The sequence below is a fragment of the Erigeron canadensis genome, chromosome 9 (genome assembly GCF_010389155.1).
Source record: "Erigeron canadensis isolate Cc75 chromosome 9, C_canadensis_v1, whole genome shotgun sequence".
Classification (NCBI taxonomy): domain Eukaryota; kingdom Viridiplantae; phylum Streptophyta; class Magnoliopsida; order Asterales; family Asteraceae; genus Erigeron; species Erigeron canadensis.
The window spans coordinates 26854427-26881412 of NC_057769.1; the positions used below are offsets into that span (position 1 = coordinate 26854427).

The 26986-nt window shown below is 32.8% G+C and overlaps 2 protein-coding genes across 2 annotated transcripts; one reads left to right on the forward strand and one right to left on the reverse strand.

Moving 5' to 3' along the window:
* The first annotated feature begins 11999 nt into the window (after positions 1–11999).
* LOC122582702 (calcium-dependent protein kinase SK5-like) lies at positions 12000–17571 on the forward strand. The gene is made up of 7 exons (XM_043755128.1): positions 12000–12721; positions 14021–14164; positions 14556–14708; positions 14789–14904; positions 15604–15771; positions 15851–16075; positions 17267–17571. Exons 1-7 carry the CDS (start codon positions 12112–12114, stop codon positions 17399–17401), a joined length of 1551 nt encoding a protein of 516 aa, XP_043611063.1. The 5' UTR covers positions 12000–12111; the 3' UTR covers positions 17402–17571.
* Positions 17572–18456: 885 nt separating this feature from the next.
* On the reverse strand, positions 18457–26852 carry LOC122583446 (probable inactive ATP-dependent zinc metalloprotease FTSHI 3, chloroplastic). The gene is made up of 2 exons (XM_043755847.1): positions 25661–26852; positions 18457–18980 (listed from the first exon to the last, which is right to left on the reverse strand). Exons 1-2 carry the CDS (start codon positions 26850–26852, stop codon positions 18457–18459), a joined length of 1716 nt encoding a protein of 571 aa, XP_043611782.1.
* Between the last annotated feature and the right edge of the window lie 134 nt (positions 26853–26986).

The following is a 26986-nucleotide window of genomic DNA, read 5'->3' on the forward strand; positions in this document are numbered from 1 at the left end:
ACAACGCCGACTTCTATGTTTGGTACGTATATATATACGGTTTATATATATTTTTTATATATTTTTGGATTAATATATATATATATATTACTAAATATATACGGTTTTTATATATATATATTACTAAATATATGTTTACGTTTTTATTTTTTGTAGATGGTCATTCTTTGGTGGACATACCAAACAAGAGTCAAGCGGATTTGGAGACGGTGCAAGAGACGCAACCGGATGTAGGACCATCTACAAAGAGGCGACAACATAGGAAAAGAGTCCTGGGCGAACCGCGCACAAAGGTGACTCAAATGGCTTGGTCATCAGAAGAAAAATCGCGTTATGTCGAGCTTGGCTAGACGTCACGAAAGATCCCGCCTCCGGAATATATATATTTATATATTTTCGGTTTTATTTATATATTTATACATATATATATATATATTTTCGGCTATATATATATATTTATATTTTTATACATATTTATATATATACGGTTTTATATATATATCTTTTTACATTTTTGGTTTTATTTATACATATTTATATTTTTGTAGCGAACTATCAAAAAAACAAGACTTATTGGCGCCACATTACGCAAAAGTTCCACGCGATACTCAACAAACCACCGTATCGTGATCAAAACGTGGTTAGTTCGAAATGGAGGAAAATACGGCCGGTTATTCAATCATTTAATCAAATCTTCCATCGTTTGAGTGAAAAAAACAACCATCTTAGCGGGGCAAGTGACGCCGACCTCCAAAACATGGCGTTGGCGGAGCATCAAGGATTGGGCGGTCCAGCGTTTCCTTTTTTGACGGAGTGGACTATGTTGAGGAGAAGCTCGAAGTTCTTGGAGATAATGAAACAAAATGTGAAGCAAACTCGTGGTGAGCCAACCGCGAAAAGGTCAAAGACGAGCTCTTCAGCCGAGCCGAGTGGAGCCAGTGGGTCGGATGCTAGGATAAACATCGACCTAAATAAGACTGATGATGATGATGATGAAGTACAAGAGGAGGCTCCAAGATACATCCGCCCGAGCGGTCGAGATGCGGCAAAAAAAGTCGCAAGAGCTGGGTCGTCTTCATCGGGAGCGGCCCCGTATTCCGAGGATTTTGCTCTTTTGGGTGAGCGCATTGATGGGTTGTTAAGCATCGGGAAGCAACGTGTGGAGCTCGGGAGAGAAAAGTTGAAGTTGAAGAAGGACAAGGATGCACAGGAAAAGGAAAGGGAGCAAAGGGAAAAGGACAAGGAGATGGAGCATGATTTGAAGATTTTGGAGAAGGACATTAGCGGTTACACCGGGACAAAACGACTCTTGGTCGAACAACTCAAGCAACGAATCGTGGACAAATATGGTTTTAGTAGTTAATTTAATTAGTGTAATGTAGTTCGTACTTTTATTTTTAGTTGTAGTTTAATTATTAGTCGTAGTTTTATTATTAGCGTAATGTAGTTTGTAGCTTAATTTTTAGTGTAAGTAGTTTTCGTAATTTAGTTTATTATTAATATAATTTTTAGTTGAATTTTAACGAAGTAATGTAATTTTTAGTTTAATTTTTAGTGATATTTTAATTAAAATGTAATATATTATACATATTTATATTTATAAAACAAAAAACAAAACAAAAAAAAAAAATTTAATAAAATAAGACTTGGGGCTTCCCCAAAGAGGAGCCCCACTCCAACAAAAAGTTGGGGCAACTCTTGGGGGTAACCTCCGCCACATGGCGGAATTCCCCCTATGTGAGGAGCCCCAAAGCCCCCCCACTCCACATAGTCTTAGGCGTCCTTGTACCGTAACATCGCATTTTTATAAATCTTTATATATCCTTATACATCCTTCAAATTCTATAAATTTATCTCCAACCATACAAATATCCAATGGGTTTGGTGGCCCATTGGTAAGGTCTTTGACCTTGGGGGAACCATCAGGGTTTGAGTCTCACTTTCTACATTTGTGAGGGTGGATTAATAGGGATCTTTCGAGAGTCCTGTGTTTCATCCCAAACATGCGTGTAATTTAGGAGTAGAAGTAGATTAGAATGTCGTTATATTATATATAGATATATATCTATATATATATTAAAAAGTTATTTCGAGAACTCTTTTTTTTGCGAGAATCTTTGAGAATTTTTCAAATCAAGCCCAACCGATGATTGTTTTTTACATGAAAATTGTTTTTTGATTGTTTTCTGAATAACTTATGTGTAATTTTGAAGTTTATAATTGTGTGGAGGCATGGATTATCATCCGTTATATAATTATGTGAATATTTGGATTGTTAATCACATGTGCACGAATGTTGCTATGATTACATGTGATCGACTTGCATACATGTGATCATAGCAATATTCGTGCACATGTGATTAAGAATCCAAATCTCCACATAATTGTATAACGGATGATAATCCATGCTCAACACAATTATAAATTTCAAAATTACACATAAATTATTCAGAAAACAATTAAAAAACAATTTTCATGTAAAGAACAATCATCAGTTGGGCTTGATTTGAAAAGTTCTTAAAGGTTCTCGCAAAAAAAAGGGTTCTCAAAATAATTGTACCCTATATATCCTTACATATCTTTTTACCTCCAACTAAAACAAAAATATATTAGGTAAGGACAAGTAAGGGCATGCCCTTAGGTAAGGGCATCCTTCAAAAATCTTTAGTTTTGAACAAACTTCAATACCAAAGGATATCAAAAGGCAATTAAGGGCATCCAAAGACACCCCTATTGGAGATAGCCTTAGTGACATGTTAACAAAGAGTTCCAACACATTAAAACGCACTAAACGACCTATTGAACTTGACATGTTTTTCACTTTTAGTCACTAAACTTCAAAATTTGCAAATTATACACTGAACTTGTCACTTTTTTTCACTTTTGGTTACTGCGTCAACTTTGTTAGTTTTTCCCCGTTAACTTGCCCAGATTCGTTAATTTTCATTCATTTTTCATCCTTCCCATTATTCCATAACTAAAATCGATAATCGGTCCAACTTTAGGTTTTATATATTGTTTTGGCCGATTAGTGAAAATACATATTCAATTATTATGTTTTGAAACAAATTTTTTTATATTTACAGTTACTATCTATTTATTATACAGTAGTTTGATTAGATGAAATAATTTTTTTTTAACGACGATGAAATAATTGTTATTGAAAATTTTATTTATAAAGATAGATTCATTTAGTGACTATGTTTGAATTTCGAGTCTTCTTATGTCTACTTTAACTATAAATTTTTTTTTGTGTGTTATATAAACTTATATAGTTTTTCTTAATTCATTTTATAAACTATTAATAAACGAAAATAAAAATAAGATATTGTAATGTTTATCTGAAGTAACGTGTTGTAGGTTTTTCTGATAATCTATAACGCCTTATGATTTAACCATAAATATTTTTGTCTATGTTATATAAATTTGTTATAAAACATATAATAATGAACAAATTTTTAAATATATTTTTCATTGATAAAGTTTACACCAATTACTATATGTTATAAATAAAAATGTTTAAAGTCAAAGTTAAAAGTAAAAATATTAAGAAAAAAATCAAAATAATAACATTTAAAATTGGACGAATGAGGTATATATAGAAAAAAATTAGGTAAATTACACTTTTCATCACTAAAGGTTGTCGATTTTCGATTTTAGTTATGGAATAATTGGAAGGACGAAAAGTGAAAAAAAAACTAACGAATCTGTGCAACTTAACGGAGCAAAACTAACGAAACTGGGCGCAGTGACCAAAAGTGAAAAAAAGTGACAGGTTCAGTGTATAATTTGCAATTTTTGAAGTTTAGTGACTAAAAGTGAAAAACGTGCCAAGTTCAATGACCAAAAGTGTAATTTTCCCTTCTTTTTACTTCCAACCCAACATATTGAAACTCAATTATTCATGTCACATTATCATTGAAAATAGATTGGAAAAAAGGTTCAGAGAGTATCAAAACTCCAATAATAACATACAGAAACTATCAAACATATTTATGGTCATACCAGCATCTCAGATGACCAAACAACTATGTTTCTTTTAACCCTTTCAAGAACTTCAACTCATACAGCTTACATGTTTCCCTCCAATCCCTAGTCTAAACAAAATTAATGTTGCTAATATCAGTAAACAAGTTACCTAGCTAATATAAATTCGTCATGAGTTTTTAACTGCAAAGACTATATAAGGGGTAAAGAAAACTCGTGCCAACTAATTAGTTGCAACCAAACTTTAAAGTCAAAATACATATACTTTGGTATTACCTACTTTGGTAAAGGAGTGATCATTTGCTTGTATATTGATGACATGTTGATTTTTGGTACTCACCAAGATCAAGTTGATAAAACTAAGGAATTCCTGTCATCAAAGTTTGATATGAAAGACATGGGGGAGGCTGATGTGATTCTTGGAATTAAGATCATACGTGGAGAACATGGTATTACTATCTCTCAATCTCATTACATTGAGAAGATATTGGATAAATTCAATCACAAAGATAGTTCTCCAATGAGTACTCTTATGGATCCTACTCTAAAACTCGTGCCTAACAAGGGAGTTGCAGTGAATCCACTTGAATATTCAAAGGCTATTGGATCTCTCATGTATGCCATGGTTAGTACTAGGCCTGATATAGCCTTTGCTGTTGGAAAGCTGAGTAGGTACACTCACAATCCTGGTTTGATTCATTGGAAGCGATTAATCGAGTATTTAGATACTTGAAAGGAACCAAGGATTTTGGTTTGACTTATACTGGATTTCCTTATGTTCTTGAAGGTTATTCAGATGCAAGTTGGATTACTAATTTGGAAGATCACTCTTCCACAAGTGGTTGGGTATTCCTTCTTAGTGGTGGTGCTATGTGTTGGGCATCAAAGAAACAAACTTGCATCACTAATTCGACAATGGATTCTGAGTTTGTGGCATTAGCAGCAGTTGGTAAAGAAGCTGAATGGCTAAGAAATTTGATATATGAAATTCCATTGTGGCCTAAACCGATATCACCCATATCTATCAGATGTGATAGTGCAGCCACGTTGGCTAAGGCATACAGTCAAGGATATAATGGAAAGTCTAGACACTTAGGTGTTAGACACAGTATGGTACGTGAGTTGATCACTGATGGTGTGATATATGTGGTGTTTGTGAAGACACAACACAATCTACTATGTGTGTAAACTTTTGTGTACATTATCTTCGTGTATTCAATAGAGTTCCCATGGTTCAATCGTTACGACACCATGAAATTCGAATATTCGGAATGTGTAATGTACTAATGTGAAATTCAATCGTTACGACATTTCATTTATGCAAAAGTTTGAATGTTTGAGATGGTTGTTAGTTAATCATGGATTACACTAAAATAGGGGAGGATTGTTGGATATTTTAGTGTAATTGGGTTAACTTGTTTGATCAGTATTGTCATAATAATACATCATATAGGATTGGTGGTGCGGAGTGCACGCCAATTTGAATTTATTATGACCTTAGGGGCGAAGCCCCTAAGGTACGGGGGTCCGGGGGCAGCGCCCCTGGGAGCGGGGTCCAAGGGGCAGAGCCCCTGGCTGGGGTCGAGCTGAGGGACTAAAAATGGCAATTTTGAAACCTTGCAAATAATTGCCATTTTAGTGGATTTATACAACCCGTAACAAGATTTCTGATCATTCTTTTTTCTTCTTTCTTTCTGGTTCTTTTCTCTCAAATAATAAACACACAGAACGTCCTTAATTCTCTGAATTATATCCGATTGAATAGTTTGGATGAACCGCCAAATTGATTCAATCTGAAAGTGATTACACGCCTTTCAGAGTTTAATTATATCCGGTTATCTGTTCGTTATTTACGAATTTCCCAACACGTGATGTAATGTATAATTGGATTACTAAATACAGATTGCAGTTTGCAGATCACGTCAGTACTTGTTATGGTGATCAAAACTCAGAGTAAACAAAAAAAATAAATAATTCAATATATATTAGAATTTAGAATTTAAAAACACAATGTCCGTAAACTTATAAAAATAAAATGACATATGATATTGACCAACTTTTGATACTTGATTAGGACGGGGGAGTGGACTCCCAAAATTACATCACGAAAACCTTTTCTTTTAATTTTCACTCCACTTTAGTGTTACATTTTTTTATCATACAATAACTACAACACTATTAAACGGTGAGTACATTAGATTATGTCACACATAAAATGCGGGAAACATATACAATTTGTAGAAGCGATGATTCAAAGGTTTAAACTCGGCTATAAATTAATTACGGCACCCTCTTTTCTAGATCTTCTAACGTTTTGCTACTTTTATTTTATTTTAAAGAGGATCGATAACTAGTTTTTAATAAGTGTCATGATTAAGGCTTACCGCTGGTTTAGTTGGGATATGGATGATTCATGGTGAGCTAGATCACTTTGAAATACCATAAAATACAAACTTGAGTGAGAATTGGTAGCTTGGTACTTAGCCAGTGTCGGCTTAAAGTCTTTACAGGTCTTGAACGAGATAAAATTTAGGGGCTCAATTAATTAACATATCAATTAAAGTAAACAAAGAAAATAAAAATAAAATAAAATTAGCTCAATTACTAGTCAAAAGGTGCAGATGTTGATGCAATATAATGGTACCTAGCAGGCTAGCACAAATTTCAACTAAGCTTACTATAAAACAATCCAGTTATTAAAATTTTGAATGTCTAAAGTTTTTGAGTCACCGCTGTCCTTAGCCTAAGATATTTTTTCCACGACCTCATTCCAAGTTTTCTTCATCCATTTTTGTATTCTCGTCGTTTCGATTCGGGGGTGGCTTAAGTTTGTAGATCTATTAATACGTAATTATGCATTGTACAGGTGTATGTTTGGGCTAATAGCTATTCTGCTAGTCGATTTGTTTATAACACAAATCTTTGCCTTTCAAAAATGAAATACATAATGGGACATAGTTTTACAAATTTAGACGAGACTAGACATCTAGGAAAAAATATTCACTGCTTGAATATAAAAAGGAAAAATGATTAAACCTCCTAGTCTAAAAAACCTCTTAATTATAAGATTGTGACATTTGTCAAAATCAAAGAATGAGATAAAGAGAGATTTAAACACTTGTCAAGTAATTAATGTATTGTATTAAAAGAATTATTAGGAAGATTTTTGAAAAAATTTATTATTTCCCTATAAAAAATCTAGGTAATTTTAATAAAAATTAATTGTAGCACTATCATTATGATAAAATGCATAAAATGGCCAAAATGTAAAGGACGGGAGATGGCACTAGCCATGTTTTATCGTTTTCTTTTATTTTGTATAATATTCAAGATAAAGTTCATATGAACATTATGAATGGAATCTTTCACATGTTATTTTCAGTGTACTATATTTGCACATTTACTGTTTGCCAAAGAAAAAAACAATCATTTCAATTCCATCTAAAACTTTTTGCTTTTGTGATTAGATAAATAGCCATGTCTAATACACTTTCAAGATATTTAAGATTTGTTGGGCCAAATTGACGTGTTTTATGTGTTGCAGCTGACTAGCTGACATAGTGGTAGTTAGATAAAATATATCTATCTATATATGTATTAAAAGAGTAGGAATCCTAGTCTTTTAAAGCACTCTTTAAATCTAAAGTTATGCTTAAAAAATTGTCACATATGATTTATCTATGTGTCATCTCCAAACTTTTTTATATATATTTATTTAAATTTAAATAGATTTGAATTAATTAGGTAAATAAACATTATATCAAATCAAACATTATAAATACAATTACTCGTATTTATTTGAGACATTAATTCCATCTTTTTTTTAAAAAAATTATATTCAATATATATTTTTGAACAAATCTAAGTTTTGATAAGATATTCAAGCATATTTAACATTAATATTATGTTAACTAAACCAAAATTTAATTATCAATATCATATTAAAACCTTTGATAATTCAATTAAATAACCGCACATCGTGCGGGTAAAAAACCTAGTATATATATATTATATATATTCGCGTAGTTAGATTTTTAAACATTATATATTTGCGGTAACTTTTAGGTTAAAAGGAGTAATATTGTTAGGGTTGGACTATTTGCATCATATTATATTGCGTCATGTGGTATTTGAAGTTGCTATGAGTTTCCTGAGAAAAGAAAAAAAGTGGATTGTGAAGTTCCCTGAATGGTATGGTAGCTTAATACTTGATTTTTTTTATTTTTGTTTTGTACTTAATATTAAATAAATATACAATATTTCATATTTCTAAAGTTTTAGTAAATATAAAATTATATAACATTACATAATATATAAAACATTACATATAAAACATACGGATGATAAATAGTATTCAAAATATTAACTATTTGTAACAACACGGATAGTCTTTCTAGACAGTGAATCTTATTCAAAACATAAAACACATTTTGGTTGATATTTTGAATAAAATTCATCGTTATAGAAACACTATCCGTACGTTTAATAGTTGATATTCTGAATACTATTTATCATTCTAAAAAAACATTACATATAATCTCCCAATAATTATAAATCAGGGTCTTAAATTATTTTTTTTATTAAGCTATAACCATTAGATGATAAAGAAAAATGAATTAGGACCATTAGATCATTTCCATGACCTCATTTCCATTTAAATTTTCCTTACACAATTTCCTTACAAAGTTTCAATTCATTAATTAATTGTTTTCAAAACTTATATCACGTTTATATTTTATTGCCTTTCATTCATTATAAAACTTATATACCTTATTAAATATCTTTATAAAGTTTCTCGTCATCCTTTTCTGAATTTTGTAAAATCCATTTTTAGGTTCTTCATAAGTAAGTCTTCAATAATTTAAAAACTTTCAAATTAACATTTATATTTTCCTTAAAATTTAAATTTTATAATTACTTAATTATAAATTTTTTTTCTTAAAGACAAATTTAGACTCAAAAACTATGTCAACAATAATTAAATATACCAACAAATTACAGCAACAACAAATGTACCCAATTCCTGAGCAGGGTATGGGGGAGATGAGCTGTAGACAGTCTTACCTCTACCCAAAGATAGAGAGATTGTTTCCATAAAGACCTTCGGCCAGGAAGATGTAAAAGTCGTAAAAAAGATAAAGTGTCAAGTTGTATATAGATAAACGAATACCCAAATTGTATATTTTTGTGACATTCACAACTAAACCTACCAAAACTATTCATAAAAATAATTGTTCTCTCTAATACCAATTTTTACAATTCCATTAACAACCCACTCAATCTATTTTTTTAATATATAATAATGCTTTAATACTTAACATTCCTTTTATTTTAGATATCTTATAAAAATTGAAATAAATTTTACACAACAATAAGTTAAGTCATTTATCTTAAAAATGTAAAAAATTAAAAGAATAAAAAGAATAAGGTAAATTTGTTTCTCAATATGTCTATGTCGGTACTTAACATATAAAGAACTATCAGAACAATAATGTAAATTGTTTCTTAATATGTAGTGTATTAAAATATAACTGTGTTAAATGTAAAATAATGTTATCGGAGTATTACATAAAGTTAACATGTTAATAGTTATATAAGTTCATCCGTGTATTACGCGGGAAAATAATCTAGTGTGAAATATAAGACTAGTTGTATATTTTGGATTCTTGTCTCGTGTCCACCATTAAAACGGTTGTTTAAAAAGTCCAATTAGAACCATTAAACATATAAATAGTTTTCTTAGACGATGTATCATATCTAAAGCATTAGACGTGTTTTGATTGGTATTTTGAATACAATACGTTGTTTGAAGACAACTAACCGTATTTTTCGTGGTTGTAATGGGAATTTGTGAACATCTATCCTAGTGATGCAAACGAGACAAGAATTTGAAATACATAACCTAGAAAACTTACATAACTAAAACTTCAGACCTCCTCTTTAGCAACTCCCACTCTGTCATGTGATGAAATGGCTGCCCACACGTTGATGTAAACTCGGTCAAAACATGTTCTTGCCTCGTTAGGGTGGTTTTTCAAACAGGTGAAAATTTGGTTGAACGAGTCATGATAACTGACTAGTTGGTTTTTCATATTCAGAAACAAACTAATAATTCTCGTCAAATATGTTTTCTAGTCATTGGTAACTCGAGCTAAAAAAGTATACTCACAACAAAAAACATACTGCAACTTGGGTCTTTCATTATCTCGAGCCAAGCTTTGATTAAACTAATTTCTTCCGACTTTGTCCAAGGCATGTTTATTTGAAAGAAAATAGAGAGTATATAAAATATGGAGTTGTGTATATATGATAAAATTGAAGTGAAGTGTATATACTGTATATGCAGAAGAAAAAATAAAATAAAATATTTTTTTCCAACCAAACTAGCCGTTTGGTTTTTTAAATTCTCAAAATACGCTCCCGGTTAAACATATTTAAGGTGAGCCGTGGAGGTCGCCAATCTTGTGGATCGTCAATTCAGGGGGTGTTCCCGGTGACTAGCCGGCGAAATATGACGGATTGCCCCCGTCATCGCCCCATTCCGCTTAGCGTTAGTAATCTTTCACTCTAATTATGTTCATGCTTTCACGGTTTATTAGAAAAAAAAAAAAACAGAAAACCAAATCATTTTTAAATTTGGTTTATAGTTAGTTTGACTTGAGATCGACTTGTGTGTCAAAACTAACTAAATGAGTTAATGTTTTACTCGACCGTGTTCAAAATTAAGCTCGTTTATAATAAACTCGTGATATTTTTTGCTTTTTATACATTCAGTTAATGTATGTATGTGTATATGTGTAAGTTTGTTTAGGCTTGAGAGCTTAATCAAGATATGTATTTTTTGAGTTTGAGATTAAGCTTTCTCTTATATAATCCTAAAGTCCTTTTTTAAAATTTCTTCAAAAACAATCGTACTTGACGCTATGAATATTTTTTTTTTTTTTTTTAAGAATTATATTTATGACACTATAAATTCTGTTTTTCTTTAAAGAATTCACAGTATCTTTCTTTAATGATCAATACTCTTAAATTATTAGCCTAAAAATCCTCTTAATTAAATAATTAATAGGATTGTGACATGTGAAAAATCAGGGGGTGAGATTAGGAGAGAATTAGTGAATTTCATGTGTTAACAATTGAATATATTAGGAGAATTGGTTAGTAGGATTTATCATTTTCCATCAATTTGAATTCTCTTAAAATACGTGTATATCTTTTTCATTCGTCTTCAAATATTTTTTCAAATATATATATATACTCAAATTATATAGATGAATTTTTCTTCCCAAATAATTTTTGTGATTTTTCTTTTATATATGTTATATGAGTATAAGTTTTGTACGAGACATGTTTTTTTATCTAACAGAAATAAACTTTGAAAATATGTTATTATATACGTTGTTTATTACGCTATTAGTTGTGTTGTCGTATTTTCAAATATAAATATAATTAGGTTGGTTATTGGTTGATTTATCATTTATCATTATCCTTTTACAAATCATATTCAAATAATTCGTAAACAACTTGACTCATTTACACCGCTTCGAAATTATCTTCTGGTTGATTTTATATCTTGACTTGGTCTATTTCCATCTCCAAGTGTGAAAGCTGGAAAAGGTTTGTTTGAGACATAGAAACTTTTTCATCATCTCACCATCATCAAGAAATAAATTAACTTCCGTGGGATAAGAGCGATCTGGGACCCTAAATAATTCATTACACTATTTTTTCACTTCATCTCTAGTCACAATCCCCACTTATAACATCTTTTGCATTCCATTAGAAAGTTCGCTTCTTTAAAAAAACACATGCCCTCTTCATAAATCTTGATAAAGTTTAAAGCTTTGTAAGAAGAACTGCATAAAAATGTCAACTTGTTCTTAAATATTGGTTTTGTTTAATACCCATTTGGTATAGTATAAAGTTTTGTGAGAGAAACTGCAAAAAATGTCATCTTGTTCATAAATATTGGTTTTTTTGTAATAGTCATTTGACAAAGTTGAAAACTTTGAGAAAGATGGACCATAAATCTTGATTTTTTTTTGTCATAACTCATAAATATCGGTTTTGTGTAATACCCATTTGATAAAGTTTGTAACTTTGAAAGAAAAAAACTGAAAAAAAATGTCATCTTCATCAACTTCAACTTCAAATTCATCACAACCAACAAAACCACCAATCTTGAAAAAACCAACCACACAACAACAGCCATCACATCCAAAACCTTATTATGTACTAAAACAAAAGACCCCAATACTTCAACAGTTGTACACAATTGGTAGAAAGTTAGGCCAAGGGCAGTTTGGTACAACTCATTTATGCACAGAGAAATCAAGTGGGATTGCATATGCTTGTAAGTCAATCCCAAAGAAAAAACTGTTGTGTAGAGAAGATTATGAAGATGTATTGAAAGAGATACAAATAATGCATCATTTATCTGAACATAATAATGTTGTGAGAATAAAAGGGACATATGAAGATGCATTATATGTTCATATTGTTATGGAATTATGTGCTGGTGGTGAGTTGTTTGATAGGATTGTTCAAAAAGGTCATTATAGTGAAAGAGAGGCTGCTAAATTGATAAAAACAATTGTTAGTGTTGTTGAAGCTTGTCATTCCTTGGGTGTTATGCATAGAGATCTTAAGCCTGAAAATTTCTTGTTTTCCACCACTCATGAAGATGCTACTCTTAAAGCCACTGATTTTGGCTTGTCTGTTTTCTACAAACCAGGTTTGAATTGCTTTTTCTTTAAGCCCTTATTTTCTTAATTTTTCTTTAAATTTATTCTTGGATTTTATTTCTTGGGTTATCATCTTGTATGTTAATCGTAACGGCTGATGGATCACTCCGGCGGGCAAACTCGAGCTTTTGGCTCTGATGTTAACTTGTGTGTCAAATACCTAAACAATATCATGTGGGCTTACCTTATATTGTAATGTTTGTGTAACTTAGGTTTGGTTTTGATTTTTGATTGTCTTTCTTGATTTTATTTGGCCATTTGTTTAGGATTTTAGGGTGCTTTTGAGATAGTTTTATTTTTAACTTTTGTTAAAATTCATTAGTCCTATCTTTTATATTTAATTAATTGGGTTGTATGATTGGTATAATTTAGAAAATTTCTAGTTTTTTGGTTCTTTTGAACCATTGGTTGTCTCATTCCTTTAGCCTAGTTTGGATTCCACGGTTGAGTAAATTTATGTCAAATGTATTTAAAGTTTCTGTGTTGTCCTTGTGTCTTTAATTTTTGGTTTCCTAAAGATATAGGTGACATTGATGAGATTTACCACTTTAAAAATGTAAAGTTCGAAGTAATTGCATTTGGGACCATGTAATGGTACTTCCAGAATACACGTGACGACTTGTTTTTTTTTTTTAATCGCATTTGATAATTATCAGAGTTACTTTGGATGCTAGATAAATGGGAGGATTTAAGTTCCTCGGGGTCTTATAAATCTATTCGAATTCTTCCATATTCAACAGCCTTGCAAGTTCGTAAGAACACGAAATGCAGTCATGTGTTTTCTGAGCATGAGACATAGTTTCGTGTTCTCTGAATATATTGAGTTGGTTTCCTTTGGTAAAACCTAATTTGTATCCACATCATTAGGCCTGACGAGACATCTTTCGTTTAGGATCTTAGAACCCCCTTTACTTTGCTAGTGTCATGTCTTACGCATCTTAGTGGGTCTTTAGATTTGTGTTTATTGATATATCATTGATTGCCTCTACTGTGAATTAGCATGGGTGATTGGGATCGATAATCACAGGGGGTTCCATTGACCATATGACTATGCTGTTTTTTTTTTGGAACAGCAGAGAATGTGACTATCCTGTTTAGACGCCGAACCTACTGATTATTTTATTATTAGAATTTAAACAACAAAATTACATTCACTATTTCCTATAGACCGCTTAATAATATGCTTATCTGATTTAGGGTATTCAAATCACATAATTACTTTAAGATAAGACATCCAAACAACCTTCTTTTTAGCATTTAAACCAACTCATGGCTGTTTCAAAATACAGGTGAAACATTCTCTGATGTAGTTGGAAGCCCTTACTATGTTGCACCAGAGGTTCTGCGTAAGCATTATGGACCTGAATCTGATGTTTGGAGCGCAGGGGTAATTTTGTACATCTTACTGAGTGGTGTTCCCCCCTTTTGGGCAGGTAAATCTGCAAAAATTTTTTTGTAAGTGGTGGTGATTTCAACCATTAGCTTATTAATGGGTCGATTTGGGTTATGTTTTACGTTTAACGGGTCAAATGGGTAAATTATGAAAAATAGCTTTAAAGAAGACACATCAAATGATCAAACGGATTCAAAGTCGTTCAAAATCCATCTTTAATTCGTATACACATAAGCTGAATTGCTTTAATTTTTTTAATCATATTTGATACAGAAAACAGCTAATATTTCTGACAATAATAGTTACTCTTCTAACCTTCCTGGCCTGTCCAATTTTTTACCTCTGTCATCTTCTATAATCCGTTTATCATAGGTGAGAAAAATAAACTGTTACATTTTGGAAAATGTGTGAATGTGTATTGTTATCTACAGAAACTGAAATGGGCATCTTCCGTCAGATATTACAAGCAAAACTTGATTTTGAATCCGAGCCATGGCCAACAATCACAGACAGTGCCAAAGATCTTATAAGAAAAATGCTTGATAGAAATCCCAAAAAACGGCTTACTGCTCATGAAGTTTTATGTAAGTAAATTTGTCCCAGAAAAATTTCGATGTAAATGAAAATATCATATACTGACATGGTTTATTTCTTACTTCAATAGGCCACCCATGGATTGTTGATGACACAATCGCACCTGATAAGCCCCTTGATTCTGCTGTATTGTCCCGCTTGAAACAGTTCTCTGCAATGAACAAGCTAAAAAAGATGGCTTTACGGGTACTCTTCTTTTCATTTTGTTGATTAAATCATGAAATTATTAACTAGTGATTTTGTTTAGGTCACATTTAGCAAAATATAGAATCCATGAATTATTGACATGATAGGTCAAAATGGTAAATTTTGGACAGGCCAAAAGGGGCTGGGATGTTTTTAGCCTTTTTAGTTACAGATGTTAGATTCTGATCTTGTTTACGTTTCTCTTGAACAACAATAGGTTTCATGAGCCATTTGGCCCAATAGGTTGAAGTGGGTGAAATTTAGGGTGACCAAAAGGGAATGTTGGATTGACCCATTAACAAATTTTTGGTTTTCTTTTTTATATTTTTTTCATGAACACTTATAGGTTGAATATGAATTCAAAATTATTAATATAATTTTAATCCGATATTTATAATAGAACAATTTGTAAGATGTTAACACTTGCGTCGCTATGTGCGACTACTAAAATTTTCGACTTGTTTCCTCTGTAACTTATTATTTAATTTGTCATTCATGTTTTAGAATACAGTATAGCCTGATCCATTTTTGCATACCTTAATCGAAATTGTCCATTTCAAATTTTTATGCATCGAGATAAAAATTAAATGTATGGATTATGATACGTTTGAGGTGGTCAATTGATTACTAATAGTGATTTCATAATTACAATGCTTTTGGATATGTACACATTTTGATTACTGTTGTGCTTTTGTCTAGGTGATTGCTGAGACGCTTTCAGAAGAAGAAATTGGTGGATTGAAGGAGTTGTTCAAAATGATAGACACAGACAATAGTGGAACGATTACATTTGAAGAACTAAAAGAGGGACTGAGACGTGTGGGTTCTGAACTAATGGAGTCGGAGATCAAGGACCTAATGGATGCTGTAAGTGCTCCTTCATCCCCTCCTTTTTGTGTGGGCAATTTTTTGCTTTATCGACTTTGTGGAATTTTGGACCTGGCAGGCAGATATAGACAACAGTGGAACAATCGATTATGGTGAATTTCTTGCTGCAACTGTACACTTGAACAAGCTGGAGCGAGAGGAGAATCTCGTGTCTGCATTTTCGTTCTTTGATAAGGATGGGAGTGGTTACATAACGATTGATGAACTTCAACAAGCGTGTGAAGAGATGGGTTTAGGTGAAGTCCACCTTGACGAGATAGTCAAGGAAATTGACCAAGATAATGTAAGTTCACTACAAATGGCTAGATAATAATGGGTAACTGCTTAAAAGGAGTTTGGTTGGGTGGGTCAGTTAATTTTGTCTGGCCTGAATTAACCCCCTCCATTTTATTAATGTTTTATATAATATGATTAATAGATCAACTATGACTATAGGATAACCTGAGCAACCTAAGATTGTGTGATCCAGACACGGCCCCAGGGAGGGGGATTTCAACATATAAGTGTGCAAAGTTGTTACTTCTGATTACAACTCATTAATAAAGGGTCAAATGAGTATATTTTGAATAACCAAAAACAGAACAGGTCAAACGGTTCAAAGTGCTCAACTCTTGCAGCTTAGTGAATTGATTCACTAAAAGAGATTGGACATCTTTGTAATTGTTTTCATGGTATTCACATATATTCTATATATTTTTTTTTAAATTTTAATTCTGACATTATGAAAGTGGACAAAAATAGAGGTGGGTCAACCCACCTTGTTTTGATCAATTATATATCCTGCTTTTGTTAGGTAAATTTTAATTTTTTACGAAAGGTGACAATTTTTGGATCAATTTACTTATAAATAGGTTGAGTTAGGTCATCTAATATCTCAAGTTAGTCAAATCGAGAAATTGAGCTAACAATGTTCCAAATGGGTCGAACGGGTCGAAAGTTGCTTAATGTGTAACATTATCGTATGCAACCCCTTATATTGCTCTATTGTGATAATATGGTTGTTGTAATCGCATACAAATGGAAGTTATACCCAACTAGTTTTAAAAGATGTTCAAAATGTGTTCTAAGTGCTCTCCAATGTGTTCTTTTGGAGCATACCACATTACGAACGTATCCTATGCATACCAAAAACACTCATATGTCTTGTTGTACAATCTACATGACTTGTAAATTTTCCATCTTTCTTTTAGTCGTTTTCTCGGGATACCCAACTCCCCCATTTTTCCAATTTTACTTTTAACTGTTTGATCTAGTACCATTTATATGTGCTCCATTTGACCCATGTTTACATAAATACGTTGCAAGATACTACCTAGGAGTGCATGCTCTAAATAGGTTCTCTCATGTATGATATTGTGCTCAAGAGTCTCCATGCTTTGTTGATTGTAGACGAATACGATCACATTCATGGTCGTCCTTTGTGCTGGTATAATTGCTGCTAGAATTCTATAAACTGATGATGTTCGTGGTGCAGGATGGACAGATTGATTATGGGGAATTCGCTGCTATGATGAGAATGGGCAATGGTGGAGTTGGAAGGAGAACCATGAGAGGGAATCTGAACCTGGGTGAAGCTCTAGGAGTCCTGCCACCAGAAACGACTCTCTAACTAAATGCAGTACTTATAAACTATAATTAAAGCAATTACCTCTTTCATACTAATCGCCGGAGTATTTTGGTATTGGTTAGATTGAAGAACTAATTATGGATGGTTTCACTTTAAACTTGAATATTTAACTTTGACTCAAATCTTGAATTTGAACTATGAATTATGCTGCACACTTTGTGTCCCATTTGTTTTTAAAAATGCAGACACTTGTTGAATTTCAATATCTATTCAAAGTCAAAGTTAGGAAGCCACAGTGGCATAGTGCCATACTTAGAACTGGAAGTGTCCAATAGTCTAAAAAAGATTCAGATACATGTTGAAGGGTCAACTGCATTAAAGTCAAAACTAGGAAGCTTTACCAACATTCAAGGTTGTAAAACTTGTTTATCTGTACTTCATTGGATGGGAACCTTGGAGTAACCGGCCTAGGTAGTGAGTACCCGAATTGAAATTTTTATATATATGTATGAAATATGCATAAAACCAGATAATCTTTCATATTCTTAGAAGCAGGTTTAGAAACATTAACACATGGTTGTCTAGATACTTCAATACGAATTCTACCTGAGTTAAAACTCTGTTTCGGCCTATTTTTGTTTAAGTTAACCAAGTTTTGAATTAATTATTGACTCTTTAGTGATTACTCGGATTTTACTTAACTTTGTCTCAGTTTCTGACCTTGTAATGTAGCAATTACTCGGGCTTAAAATCAGATTTTTCAGATTTTTACAATACTGCCAACACAGGCCAACATATATATTTCCAATTAGGGATTAACGTATATGCTTCTAACTATATTAGTTATCCCCTTTCAGATTAGTTTACTAATTTACTGCTAACTATTATCAACTCAATGCCAATAGAGATATATTTGTCTGGAATAATGAAATCATAGACTTGTAACAAAACAGTCAAAACCAGAATGAGATGAACAATATATAAGGAATATTGGAACTAAGGACTACCGAAATTTCATGAGTGCACCCCCTGAGAACTGTACCTGTTCTTGTCCCATTGTTCCAGACGAATATAGAGTTGTAGTTTCGTTAGGACCATCATTGACAGATATCATTTTCGGCCTTGAACTTGTCAATAGCTTGAAGAACATCATCACTTGTGACAAAATCACCATCTCTGCGAACAGCAAGTCGTACAGATTCATTAGCTATCTCTTCAAGACCTGCCCCGGTTAATCCTGGTGTTCGTGAAGCAACAAGGTTGGCAACGGCTTCTTTGTTTTCATTCATGAGGACGTTTCTCAAGTATAAAGCAAATATCTTTCGCCTACCATCTTCATCTGGTGCACCCACATAAACTTTTCTGGATAACCGACCTGGTCTCATCAAAGCGGAATCCAGTGACTCGGGCCTATTAGTAGCTGCTATAACCACCACAGTACCGTCATCTTTCTCAAAACCATCCATCTCAGTCAGAAGCTGGTTCAAAGTTTGGTCACTCTTGCAGTCCAAACTTTTTCTTGCCTCTTGAAAAATATCTCTAATGCGAGCAGCTCCTACACCAACAAAAACCTCTACCAATTCACTCCCAGATAAGGAAAAAAACGGCACTCCAGCTTCCCCTGCCACAGCACGGGCCAGCAATGTTTTCCCTGTTTCTGGTGGACCAGCAAGCAAAACCCCTTTCGGTACTTTCTCCCCAAGTTTCTTGTACTTTCCATCTCCAATTCTCCATTAATGCACGCTACAATCTCAAGAAGTTCGGCTTTTGCAGAATCTGCACCCTCCACATCATCAAATGTTACGTTCGTAGTCTGTGGTTTTATTTTTGTCATTCTCCCAAGGTTAGACCGGGAATACATCAGATAACATTGATAAGCGTTAGTTAATTGCAAGTTAAATGGAGTAATGTCGTTTAAAAAATTCAACATTTTTCGATAAAAAACTTGACAGTAAGCCACAAGCGACGCTAAGATCTTGAAGCATCATACTACGTCGAAACTTATCATATGGGACTACTCCATTACGGTTATATGACAAAGAAAACATCACTACGACCAGAGGCGGAGCCAGGATTTCACGTTGAGGGGGGCTCAACCGTATTTCTTTCTTGATCGTTGTATACAATATAATGTGAAAGACATAATCATTTAATAAAATGTTAGTAAAATAGAATTTTATTGCGATGGTTTACTTTTATGTACCAAATGTAAAGGTTTTACTTGAACGGTCATGGCTAGAAATCATAAATTTATAGATTGGAGGTGGCTTGCTTCAAAAAAAAACCTTTGTTCTAGTTGGCTATAAACTAGCCTTGCAATGGAAAACATGAATTGTTGGCGGTGGCTAAGCACCCCCCAGTCTCCCTACTAGCTCCACCCCTGACTACGACTACGTTTCCAACTAAAACCGCATATATTATCCCCTTTTCACATGCAGGGTCCTTCTTAGTTCTATTATTAAGCTTTCTTTGTGTAGTCAACTGCGTGTAGTGTTTAGTCTCACTACTACTTTCCCCTTTCACAAATTGAGGTTTAAACTTCACATCATCTGTTTGATCCGCAGATTGATCATCCCAAAACGACAACGCATTCATCATGCTCCCACTACCCTTACCAAATCCTTCTTTTTTATCGACTGCAGTTATAGGCTGTGCAACATGCGTGGAAAGGAGACTAGGACGACGACCATGATAGTACTGAGGAAATCTAGAGGCTGCAGGTGGGTTATAAACGAAAGGTTTTTGATACCGCCGAAGAGACTGTGTTGACTCAGTGGCCCTCGACCCAAATTGCATACAAAGGTTAGCCATTGCGATTGCTCCTGCAACGGCTACCCCCTCATTTATCCCTGGCTGCACCAAACCTTGGATTTCGCTACAAGGAAACATCATCTTTGGTTTGTTCTGGAAATTTACTGTGGATCAAGGAGGGTTCATATATATACAAACTAGATTATTTTCCCGCGTAATACGCGAGAAAAACATATTAAGTTTTCATAATAACATATTTAGTAATTATAAAAATAACATGTTAAAATATGATGGTAAAAATATTTTAAAAATGTTTTATATTAAAGTTGGGTGTAGAAGTCGGTTATAATGAACAACTTCGCACTTAGGATCATACAAATGTCCTAAGTTGCTTTAACTACTTCTGGTTATTAGAATCACCATTGGGATTAGAGATAATGAAAGGTAAAAAGTACAGAGTATCCAGTCGAACCTCAAACGTTCGTGTTTGTCTTTTTTTTTTGTGAGTTGTTCTCTCTCTGATTAGCAATAAAAAAGTTTGTTGTAATTTATAAAAGACCAATAGTAAAAAGTTTACTATCACATAAGTCTTTATGTAAATATCACAAGATTATTGCACGTAATAAAGATTGGACGCATTTAACTCAGATGTCTATGGATACCTCATTTGATGTTATTGGCTCATAATTGTCTATAAAGATCATATCTTATGTTTCTTATGTTTAATCATACTCCGATTTAAATATTATTTAATTGACTAATATAATTTTGTTAAGACTGATAATTAAATAAAAATATAATAAAATACAAACCAAATTTAGTTGCGTTAAATAAAAAAGGAAAATTTTGTTAAAACTTTTTGGTCCAAATCAATACATATAAAGTCAAAACACTAATGTTGTGATTGACTACTAATAAAGTAAATAATGACCTCATAATTTTACTATAAAGATTGTAATTAAAACTTAATCTTTAATAATCTTTTATTTTAGTAAAATAATTTAAGACCATATCATATATATTGGTAGATGGTATTTGTATTGAGAAACTTATGATGAAATTTTAAAATTTAAAGTTTGTTGAGTAGTATTGTATTGATTTTCACTTTTTAATAACGTTATTATTTTATGTTTTTATGTTTTCATTTGTGACCCGAATGATCGATCCGAACCATTATGGCAATTTAGGGGCTCTTTATAATAATTGGAAGATAATTAATCAATTATAATCAATATACTTTTGAAGTTAAAAAAAACTTAATTTAATATGTTAATAAACCCAGTTGTAAAAAATTAATATAACCCTTTATTTATATACAATAATTTTATTGTTTATTGGTAAATTACAATAATATATTAATGTAAACTTCGATAATAAAAAATACATACATCATTAAAAATAATGTAGACTTATTTATTGAATCCAACTTTATATATACTTATTTAGTTAATACAATACATTGTTAACGTTTAAAAAAAATTAATTCAATTATACAATAAAATTTGTTGTGAAAAATTAATATAATATAATGTGAGATAATAATATGTCTATAATTATAATCATTCACTAATATTTATTTAATTATTATATTTTAAGAGATAGTGCGAATGAGTTTCTTAATGACATCCCAATTACGAAGTACATGTTTCAACTCTATCATAACTATTTCCAAATTTAAATATATTTATTACTTTAATTATAATTATTAAATGTGAATGAATAATTGAGAATGTAAATATAGTAAAGTTAAGGGACTAATGTTGTGTTTACTCAATAATAAATTTGGTAATGGTATATTAATTTTGATCTAAGGGTTGTAATTAAAAGTTGAAACTCATCTAACGGTCTTTACTTATTTATAAAAGAATTTAGGACCTTGTTATATATATATATATTGGTAGATGCTTTGAAAAAACTATATATATATATATATAAATAACAGTTGAAATAATGACTTATTAACTAATCAAATCGCTCAATTTTATCAAATTCACTCTCGCTTATGTCATCATTCAAATAAACTATAAATTAAAATCCTAATAATAATTATCCATATATATTATTATATTAATATTTATAATAAACTTTAGAAAAAGTTTCATTAATTTACACTTTTTTATTTTCTATCAAAAATTTACACTTTTTAGCCCTCAATACTTAATTTATATTTATTTTTAACCATCAACTTGAGAGGATTTTTTAAAAATTTTCTAAAAAAAGTTACAAAAAGTATTTATATTTAATTTTTTTAAACTTACAATTGTCACTTAAATCAAGAGTCCTAATTGTTATTAAAGAAAGTGAAAATAATCATAATTGTTATCTAATTATCATAAGACAGGTGATTGAAAATGAGCATGCATCGATCATGACCACGTACGTATACTTGAATGTCAAATACAAGATCACAACTATAGTTATATTTTAATTCTTAATTATATTTTCATAATAATATTACATTATGAGTATAACTGGTTTCAAAAACTTCATAGGGAAATTATTGTAGTATGTGCCTTGTGGAATGACTATGTCAAACAATTTCATCAATATGTCTCAGCTAATAATGACAGTGACGAACATGCGATTATTGTACTACAACTTGCACATTATAACACTTAGAACCTTACATATTCAAAATTATAAGATTTTATAAATTAAATGTATGAAGATCTCATATTGATAATATCGTAAACCCCGTGTCTAGTGTTGGACACTGGTCTAAAATCTAGTATGATGACTAAAAAGAACTTGCTGAATAAAACTCTAAATTTTATTTTATATATAGAGATTATGATAATTTTTAAACTTTTGCGAATATATCTTCTTATCTATTATTACGAGAATATGTATATATTCATTAACAATCATCCTTATTAATCTATATATTTAATTCTTTTATAATTAATGATTAATAATTAGATGAAAAATGCTAAAGATACCACTTACAAATAAACTTTTACAAATTGATCACCATGAAATGAGGAATAAAGCTTTATATATAATTGATCCACTTAATTTGTCACATAAGTTTATAAAATTTGCTTATAATTGTAGGTTCAGTCCCCAATTAATACACTCACTCACACACTCACAATTATATGTATATGTCTATGAATTTGTAGTTTAAGATATTTAGAGGCAACTTGTTTTTTTCTTTCATAAAAGAAAATACATGCTTAAATAAGAAAACTACATAACTGCTCCTAACATTACTAGATCGTGGCTTTGCAATCTGCCACTTCTTTTGCTCCTAAAATTAAGGCACTACACTACATGTCAAAGACTCATTCAAACTATTAAACTTAAGACAAATCCTAATTAAAATCTATTAATTAAACCACCATATTCCATGAAAAACTAACTAGAAAACCCACGTCCACCCATGCTAAATTGTGAGCCGACTTTGACCCGTGCTTGACCCGAAACCATTTAATCCATAAACATCAAGATTAACCCAACATTCACGCCCTTAATCTTGATGTTGGTCTTCACTTCGTTCTTTCTTGCTTTTCATACTAAACCCGGAATCGTTTGTCTTGCCAAACTTGCCGCTTTCTCCTTAACTCATACTCATTCTTGCTTGCATATCTAGAATCTCCTTTTCTTTTATACAACCTGAAAAAGAAACGAAGTATTTCCCCACGTACAACACAAAGTGTTTAGAATCTCATTTTGTTCACTGACTTTGCTCACTACAAAAACACAAAGTGTTCAGTTTGTTAGACTTTGGAAATCAGCTTATTTTTCCACCATTCTTCAATCAGGTTTATATCAAGACTTTCAACTATCTTCTTTTCAACAATTTTAGGAACCAAACAATATGAACTTAGCCATATGATCATTTCATCTCTTCTTTGTCAATCCATCAACAAACTGGTTGTTCAACAAGTCATGATTTGGCAAGAATCATGTCTCATCTTTCAACCCGGCCATTTGATCACCTAAAACTGAAGCTTTCAAAGTTGGTACCCTGCATTCCTACTCTCCTCGTTTCTCAAGCATCATCGGTTAGTCTCATTTCCACCCAAACATGCTGTAAAAACAGCCCTGAGGCAGCCACAAAATGACACCAAATCACCCTCGAAACAGCCTCCTTTGCTCGTTACTCAGCCCAAAGAACCACACCATCTTCACACCCACTCTTGCTCTTCATTTTCAGTTCTTGTGGCTTTAAACGTTTTTTTTTCACATGCCAAGAACCTGACTTTTTTCTTCTCCATTCATCATGCCAACAATCAAACGATTCCACCACCAAACCTTACTTTTGGTCTTGCTATTCATACCGTTGCAGCCCGGTATCTTGCTCTTGCTTCTTGCTCTATGACGCGTCTTCTTGCTACATGCTTCTTGCTTCTTTCTTGCGGGATCCCTTTCATTCTCTTCTTGCTAACATGCTTTCTTGCTTCATGGATTCGATACAGAACCCCTTGCTCCTGACCATCACGATTAGACCTACATGCTTGCTGCTGCGCTTCTTTTCTGCCCTGCAGCGACGGGGCTGGCTCTATCTCTTGCCAACGACTCTCAAACCGGCCCATTTCTCGCCCTTTGCTCTGATACCAAGTGTAGGTTCAGTCCCCAATTAATACACTCACACACTCACAATTATATATGTCTATATGAATTTGTAGAGAAAGATATTTAGAGGCAACTTGTTTTTTTCTTTCATAAAAGAAAATACATGCTTAAATAAGAAAACTACATAACTGCTCCTAACATTACTAGATCGTGGCTTTGCAATCTGCCACTTCTTTTACTCCTAAAATTAAGGCACTACACTACATGTCAAAGACTCATTCAAACTACTAAACTTAAGACAAATCCTAATTAAAATCTATTAATTAAACAACCATATTCCATGAAAAACTAACTAGAAAACCCACGTCCACCCATGCTAAATTGTGAGCCGACTTTGACCCGTGCTTGACCCGAAACCATTTAATCCATAAACATCAAGATTAACCCAACAATAATTAGTTTGCATAGATAGCATTCTTTTTTTTTTGTCAAATTAAAGAACAAACTCTATATATAGTTTCTTCGCGTTTGTGATATATATAATGCACTAATATCCATACCAACTGTTTATCACCTCAATGCTAAAAGAGAGATATTTTCAGACATAATGAAATCATAAACTTGTAACAGAACAGTCAAAACTAGAATGAGATGAACAATATATGTGAACAAAGATATCGTTGGAACTGCCGAAAATTCATGCGTCCGCTCCCAGAGGACTGTGAATATAGAGCTGTAGTTTCGTTAGGACCTTCGTTAACAGAGATATCGTTTTCGGCCTGACTTTCTCAATAGCTTGAAGAACATCATCTCTGGTGACAAAATCACCATCTCTGCGAGCTGCAAGCCGTACAGATTCATTAGCTATCTGTTCAAGATGTGCCCCGGTTAATCCCGGGGTTCGTGAAGCAACAAGCTTGGCAACAGCTTCTTTGTTTTCATTCATAGGGACGTTTCTCAAGTATAAACCAAATATCTTTCGCCTACCATCTTCATCTGGTGCACCAACAAATACTTTCCTAGTTAACCGACCTGGCCTTATCAAAGCCGAATCCAGTGACTCGGGCCTATTAGTAGCAGCTATAACCAGTACCATAGTATTGTCATTTTTCTCAAACCCATCCATCTCACTCAAAAGCTGGTTCAACGTCTGGTCACGCTCGGAGTTCAAACTTTTTCCACGTTTCCCACCCATAGCATCAATCTCATCAATGAATACAATGGATGGTGATTTTTTTCTTGCCTGTTGAAAAATATCTCTAATACGAGCGGCTCCTACACCAGAAAATACCTCTACCAATTCACTCCCAGATAATGAAAAAAACGGCACTCCAGCTTCCCCTGCCACAGCACGGGCCAGCAATGTTTTCCCTGTTCCTGGGGGACCAGCAAGCAAAACCCCTTTCGGTACTTTCGCCCCAAGTTTCTTGTACTTGCCATCTCCATTAATGCACTTTACAATCTCAACAAGTTCGGCTTTTGCAGAATCTACACCCTCCACATTATCAAACGTTACACACTGTTTCGTACTCTCTGGTTTTCTTTTTGTCATTCTCCCAAAGTTAGTCTGGGAATAATAGAGATAAAATAGAAAACCGTTAATTAGTTGCGAGGCTAATGGACTAATGTCATACGAAATTTTCAACATTTTTCGATAGCAAACTTGACAGTATGAGCCACAAGTGACCCCAATATCTTGAAGCATCATAATAAGCCGAGACTTGTCATATGGGACTACTCCAGTAAGAGTATCTGAAAAAGCGACCATCCCTACGGCTACGCTTCCAACTAAAACCGCATATAATATCCCCCTTCTACAGGCATAATGCTCCTTATTATAAGTTCTATTCATCTTGTCGTGTTTAGTCTCACGTTGACACTTTGCATCTGTTTGATCTGCGGCGTCATCCCAAAACGACAATGCATTCATCATGCTCCCACTAAAACCAGTACCCTTACCAAATCCTTCTTTAACAGGTTGTCGGGCACACATGGAAAGGACACGACGATCATGATACTGAGGAAACGTCAACGACAAGGATCTAGAGGCTGCAGGTGGGTTATAAAAGAAAGGTTTTTTATACGGCCGTATAGACTGTTTTGACTCAATGATTCTCGACCCATATTGCATACAAAGGCTAGCCGTTGCGATTGCTCCTGCAACGACTGCCCCCTCGTTTATCCTTGGCTGCACCCAACCCTGTGTCTCGCTACAAGTAATCATTGTCTTGAACAAAGCTAGCACGGGGAAATCTGCTGCGGGTCAAGGAGGGTTTATATCACAAACGCAAGTTTAGATTGACGAAACTATAAAATATACGAGTATATGATATGACCAGAGAATATATAGTTAGCTAT